General features: G+C 37.6%; 1 protein-coding gene and 1 long non-coding RNA gene across 2 annotated transcripts; both read left to right on the forward strand.

Moving 5' to 3' along the window:
* LOC104770800 (GDSL esterase/lipase At4g10955-like) lies at positions 1,268 to 3,046 on the forward strand. Its single transcript, XM_010495257.2, has 3 exons — positions 1,268 to 1,549; positions 1,735 to 2,356; positions 2,485 to 3,046. The coding sequence occupies exons 1-3, from the start codon at positions 1,440 to 1,442 to the stop codon at positions 2,887 to 2,889; spliced, it is 1,137 nt and encodes a 378-aa protein (XP_010493559.1). The 5' UTR covers positions 1,268 to 1,439; the 3' UTR covers positions 2,890 to 3,046.
* Positions 3,253 to 4,589, forward strand: LOC104770801. Its single transcript, XR_764627.2, has 3 exons — positions 3,253 to 3,361; positions 3,520 to 3,591; positions 4,251 to 4,589. It is a non-coding gene; the product is annotated as an uncharacterized LOC104770801 (long non-coding RNA).

The following is a 7,055-nucleotide window of genomic DNA, read 5'->3' on the forward strand; positions in this document are numbered from 1 at the left end:
ATCATCGCCGCCACCACCTCGTTCACCGGATCTCACCATTGACACCACCACCTCGTTCACCGGATCTTATCATCGACACCACCACCTCGTTCACCGGATCATCACCACCATCTCATCAACGCCGTTCACCAAACTAAGAAAAAGAAGAGGGCAAAACTGTATTTCCAATCTCAAATAAATGCTTAAATCTGTAATCACGGACAAAAAGTCCTTACCAGACAATACTCTTCAAAAAAATCCTTATCTCATAATTAACTCATATTTTATATCTATCCGTACGTGTGTATACATAATCAAGATGAAAAAGAGGATGAGTAAAGACATTGTCTTGTACGTGTGTATATAATATTCATCTTCACTTTTTATGTGCATACATGAAAGTGTAGTTTACATATATCAATCAGTTTGTTGATTTTAATAAGCTTAAGTCCTTTTTCTTTGTGGTGTGTTCTCTTACCCTTAGCAAGTAGAACATATAAATATTTATCAATCCATAAAAGATCGATGTACACAAAATACAGTATATCCTAACTTGCTTCTTCAAGATGGAGGGTCGTATGTGACTCTAATCTTTAATAACAAATCATGTAAGCTGGCGTGAGCAGGATTGGAGTATATATGATAACTTTGATTTTAATTGGTTGTACACCACAATCAAAATTTTGTTTAGGGTATATATGCCTATTTTAATTGGGTTTGATCACGTATCCCTATACTGTGATAAAGAAGGTTTGTTTTCCTTTATATACGATTTGATAAATTGAAACAGTGGTACGCGGTCTCAAAAATTGATTCACACTCTTCGCATTAAGACCAAAAAAAAAAAAAATTGATTCACACGTCTAAGTGTATTTTTAATTGCTAATTTGTAGAAATCTTGTGAATTCGTAAATAAAGAAATAGTTGATATGGTCTGGCTCGTGTGAGTGTGCTTGTGTCTGTGTTGAATGGACAATCTCAAAGTCTCCGGATCCAAAAAGTCTTCCTATATTTAGCATCTATATAAATAGCAAGATGCTTTTCTGTGTTAACTCACTACTTCTTTTGTTGAACTCTTAAATTTCAAAATATATATATATATATATATATATATATATATATATACAGCAGAAGAACTGTCATATATATAGTGCATCAAAAACTGTTTTTGTTCTGTAGTTTTACATTTTCTCCATTTGTTTTTAAATCTCATGCAACAATTTAATTTCTTACTTTAGTAGTCATTATATCCCTCGTTATCCTCACGTTGCAAACAATATATATATGTGAAGATAATATATGTAACATGTATAATAGTAGACCTACATTTTTGTAGAGTTGTAGTACATTAGCATATATATATTTGTCTTCACCATGTTAAATTACATCAATTAGATTACTAATTTGGTAGTGTACGTAATATCTTAGATTATAGGAAACAACAAGAAGAAGAAAAAGAAATGGGACGGGGTTCTCTCAGAAAAATGTTGGGAGGAGGAGCGATTGCCTCAGAGTCAGAGACCGATAACTTCAGCATTTTTGGCCCCTTCCATCTTACATCTATTGACTGGTAAAATAAATATTTGTTTTGTTTTGTTATTTTATATGATTTTTTTTATAATATACGATAGAAGTTTTTATTGAAACTCTATAAATTCATGTGCCGTGCAGAAGTTTATTTAGTAAAAGTTGACCTTTGGGAATATCCCATATGTATAGTCTGATTCTCTTGGTTTCCTTTTTATTTGCTAATAGGACCAGTTCGTACTACCGAACCTCAGTGGCATCAAGTTTGGTAAATGGAGTGTACACACTGGAAGGGGACAGGCTTGAGAAACGGGTTGGTTCCGAGTCACTAGCCAAGCCTTGGTGGGAGTTTTTCAACTTCACTTTGCTCGAAACCTTGATGGATGATGACGGCTCCATATACGGTGCTGTTTTCGAATACAAGCTTTACAACCTTTACCAGAATACCCCATATGTGAAAGTTCCACACCATGTTATTGCCTTCCGTGGCACGATGCTAAAAGGAAAAACTTGGAAGTCTGATATGAAACTTAACCTCAAAATAAGCTTCAACAACCTCCATCAAGGCGGCAGGCCTATGCATGCTGTTAAAGCAATCCGCAATATGGTGGAAAAATATAGCGAGTCAGCTATATGGCTTGCTGGACACTCTTTGGGAGCCGCACTAGTTTTGCTGGCTGGAAAGACCATGACAAGTGTTGGATTCCTCCTTGAAAGTTACATATTCAATCCACCCATCTCGTCTCTTCCTCTAGAGCAGCTACCTGGGGGAGATATGATCAAAAATGTGTTTCAAATCGCCAAGAGTGTTGTCAAAGCCACCGTAGCCATGGCCTTAACCGATCTAGTGGTAGCTTAAAATCATCTTAAGTGTAAAGATAACTAGTTTAATTAACTATGGTGGTTTAGTCATCATGTTAGTCAGAGTTTTCAAAGTCTGTTTTCTTACGAGAAACTGTTTGTTTTATATTGTTATAGGTTCAAGATCAAGACGATCCAAAAACAGCATCGTGGATACCTTACTTATATGTAAACCCAGCAGATCCAATATGTGCAGGATATATTGATTACTTTAGACACAAAACCTACATGTGTGAGATCGGTGCAGGCGAAATCGAAAGAACCGGTGCAAGAAAATCAGTTAGGAGTCTATTGGTCAGAAAGATTAGAGGAAAATCATCAACGTCGGGTTTGTCGACAGAACCTCTTCACCTTCTTCCATCAGCAGATATGACTGTAAACAATAACAAGCCGACTAAATCTACGACAGCTCATGGGCTTCAACAATGGTGGGAGCGAGACTCTACCCTGCTGGCAAATTGGGAAAGTTGCTGCATTAGGCCTTACCCTGAAGGCAAGTTGGAGCAGTTAACCCTACAATAAACAATAACAATGACTATGAGGGTCAGATCATGCAGTGTTTGGTTTGGTTAACTGGCTTTAGGCTTTCTATTATCTCGTTCTGGTGATATTTTAGGTACTCTTTATCTACCCTTTTGCATTTCTTCTACTTTTTTTGTTGTCTTTTCATGTATGTCTCTTTTTCCCACGTTTATAATTTTTTTTTTCATGTATGTCTTTTTTGTTGTCTTTTTGTTGATAATTCTAATCAATACAATAAAACTTCTATGTTTCTCACCAGAGCATGACACCTCAGTTTTTGTATTGAAGACTGACACATCAGTTAAAATGAATACCTAATCAAATTAAAACAATTAATACAGCTAAGCAGAATATTTGGTGACTCATATTATCACTAGGTTGCCTCTCGATGTCTCCCTCGAATCTTGATGTCTCCGTCCTGCGATTTCGTCACGGTGGCGTTCCGTACTCCCCAAGATTTCAATCTTAAAGGGTTTGAGTTTCAATCCATAATATCATTTCAATTTCGCTGGTTTGGGTTTGGATCTTGAAAGGGTTTTTAGAAAGATGACTATCATTAGCTTCCTGTAAATTGATCTTCGTTTTCCCCTAAATTATCTGAAAACCTAATTTATTTCCGTTCGATTATAGATAAATCTTGATCATTCAAGAGTGGCAGCGACTATTATAAGGCAAACTGCCTCAACGATCAATAACAGAGAGGTAAGAGACGGGAGGAGATAAGTTTTAAGCATTTCTCTTGGAAGTTGCAATGAGTAGACCATAGGTAACTTCGGTTGGTCAATGGTAAAATCTGAAACCTGAAACAGGCTTGTAGATATCCCTCTAGAGCAAATCTGAAACATGGTCACAAATGTTAGTGCTACTGTTCATATGTATCTCCTCTCTGTTACATTCATAAAATATGTTATTTAGATTGGTTGTGGTGAAGAAAGAGAATACATTTGCAAGATTTATAAAATAACCAGTGGGTCAGTCTCAGACATGAAATTCTAGCAGAAGAGGGATCACAAAATAGTTGGCTTTGCCTTTCTTGAGCTGAAGTTTGAATTTTTATGGGTCAGAATTAGTGATATGTGGTGATGTTATAGGTTGTCAGTAAATGGAAGAGTATGATCAGATTATGTAAGAATGGAGGGTTCAGCCAAAGATTATGTTTTATAAAGTTGTCGGATCGATGATCTAACAAGTGACAGAATTGTATCAATATAAGAGCCCATCATTGATGTAGATGTATAAAACAATGGCAACTTAGGAATTGTGTTCATTATGTGAATAGATCATATACGGATTTCACCTCAATCTCAATCGTGAATATTTCAAAGTGGAAGTTTTTTCAATGTTCTCTTTTGTGCTTGAAGGTGATGTCACCACAAGGGAACACGTTGCACGAAGCTGATGATGTTGAGTATGGGATAGGTGTCCTTTACTGTATATGAGAGTGGAAATTACATAGTTGATCATAAACAGGAGACTATATTGACCATTTAATTTGATTGGAAGACTGGTGGACCAATGTGGCTAAGAAGAAGAGTTAAGTCGTAGTTACTGGCCTCTTTAATTTGTAGTATTGGTTTTCAAATGTTATTTTAGTGTGTTTGGTTTCACGAAATTTTGAACATGTATGCCATTTTTATGTTCAAGATCTAAAAATAAGGATTTGTCTGATTTTTAATGAAAAAAGATGTAGTGTGTAATTAAAGAAGAATGTGATTTTGAAGCTTGTAGATATTGAAGGTTTTTTTCATAAGTCAAGATTTTAGTTTACCATAGTTTTTAAAGTAAGCTTTGTAGATCGTTTTGGAGCTTCACTTTAGACACCATGAGATGCATTATTTCTTTATCCAAGTTTACTCGTTTTCCCAAAAATTACTTCTACATTTACTTTTGAGTTTTGATCTTGTCCCCTTTTCCGTGTAACAGGGAAAGAAACCAACACGAAAACACAACTATCAATAAAAATGGTTCTCCAATGCATCATAATTAAAAAAAAAAACAGACAGAAAATTCATTTTAACCTACAATTTCATTACAATAATAAATAATCGTTGTAAATAGAAGAAAAAAATAAAGAAAACTAATAACAAAAACCTAAAAACAAAAATGTTACAAATTAAATGAACATTGTCACAAACTATAATAAAAATGACTTTTTGTTTTTGTTTTTTAGGAATAATTACTTTTAATTACAAACACCATACAAAATTAACCAAAAAAATTTAAAAAAAAACAAAAAATAAAATATAATCCGGCGATGTAGCGCGGGTATTATTCTAGTTTTCTTAAAACTACTATAATGTTAAGAGTTGTCTAGTATAATAATATGTCTTACTGGATATGGATAACGTGTTATTTGTTAAAAGATATGTTTCAAAAAAAAAAAATCATTTTGATGGAAAAAAATATTGCATTTAAACATATAATATATCATATGAAAATGTAACATGCGTGTGTTATAGAACAAAAACGTTAAATGCCTCATTTTATTTATCCTTGTAACTCCAAAATTTGCGTAGGTTTTATTTAATAAGACACTGACGTTGAAGAAGTGTCGGACAAAGAAGAGAGATGAGTGAGGCGATTTCCGGTGACCACGCAACTGAGATGATGGAGATCGGAGACAAGGGACCTCCACCGGGAGATCCACCGGATATCCCCGGAACATGGGTAAGGAAGGTGACAGGGGGTCTGAGTGGTGGTAGACCTTGTCCGGAGGGGGTTATACCGGATGAATATGTAACAAAGAGGCTGCGTGTGGAGTTTCCGGATGGTCAGCATGGAGAACCAGTAATTACCATTCAGAATGATGTTTTGGAGGCCATGAACGGATTGTGGAAGCAGTGCATGGTTGTTAAGGTGCTGGGTCGAAATGTTCTACTCCCAGTTTTAAACAGGAAGTTGAGGGAACTGTGGAAACCGAGAGGGGGGATGACTGTTCTCGACCTTCCGAGACAGTTTTTCATGATTCGTTTTGAAATTGAGGAGGAGTATATGGCGGCTGTCACAGGGGGACCATGGAAAGCGTTTAGTAGTTACCTTATGGTGCAAGCATGGTCGCCGTCCTTTGATCCACTAACGGATGATATTGTTACCACGCCGGTTTGGATTAGGTTGTCTCATATTCCGTTTAATCTCTATCATCGAGCCATCCTGTTGGGAATAGCTGGTAGTCTGGGGAAACCGATCAGGATAGATCCGATGACCCTGAATGTTGAGCGAGCATGATTTGCTCGTATATGTGTGGAGGTTGACTTAAGAAATCCGTTGAAAGGGTCAGTAGTCATCAACGGTGAACGGTACTACGTAATGTATGAAGGTTTAACCAATATTTGCTCTGGCTGGGTGTCCATGGGTGTTCGCAGAGAGAACCAGAGAAGAAGGTGGTTGCAGTCCCCCCTTCGGTGGTAAGACGGTCTAGTGGGGGAGATAAGGATGAGGATGGGTTCACGGTGGTGCGTCGATTAGGAAACCGGCCGGAGAAGAAAAATCAGCGAGTTTCCTTTTCGGCAGGTAATTCGGGAGGAGGTTTTGGCAGGAATCTGCGGGAAATCTCGACAGTTAAGGAAAATGCGGGAATCGCGGTGTCAAACAGTTTTGACAGTATAGGGGAAGATAATCCTTCACTACTGATAAGGGAAGGTGTCGGATCCAGAGGGGAGAATAAGGAAAATGAATATGTTGAGATGCCTCATCATAATGGCAAGAAAATATTTAGCGTGACGCAGGGGGATTTGAATAGGGGAATGGTTAAGGCATGTAATGGCGCGAGAGGAGGTTTAAAAGATAAATGGGTCGGAGTTAGAAAGCCCAGTGGTGTAAATGGGCCGGGATCTAGAGTTAACAATAGGCCCACCAGGGGTTTAATATTTGGCCCAGTTTAGGAGGAGATCCGCTTGTCTTCCTCGGGTAAGCGTCCCCGATTCGAGAATGATGGTGCTGGTCGGAAGGTTGGAACACCTAATATCGGGAATGGAGGTCTGATGAGTCGACTCCGTTTGAGACTCCCGACGGAGCGGATGCTCAGAGGCTGCTTCAATTGGAGATGGGTTCGAATCCGGGACAAAGGGATTCTATTGACCGTCAGGTTTCATCGGACGGGGATGTGGAGTTGAGGGTTGCGTAACGGTTGACCCGGTGGTTCGATTATTCCTTTTTGTGATCGTGAT

Source organism: Camelina sativa, chromosome 20, assembly GCF_000633955.1.
Source record: "Camelina sativa cultivar DH55 chromosome 20, Cs, whole genome shotgun sequence".
Classification (NCBI taxonomy): domain Eukaryota; kingdom Viridiplantae; phylum Streptophyta; class Magnoliopsida; order Brassicales; family Brassicaceae; genus Camelina; species Camelina sativa.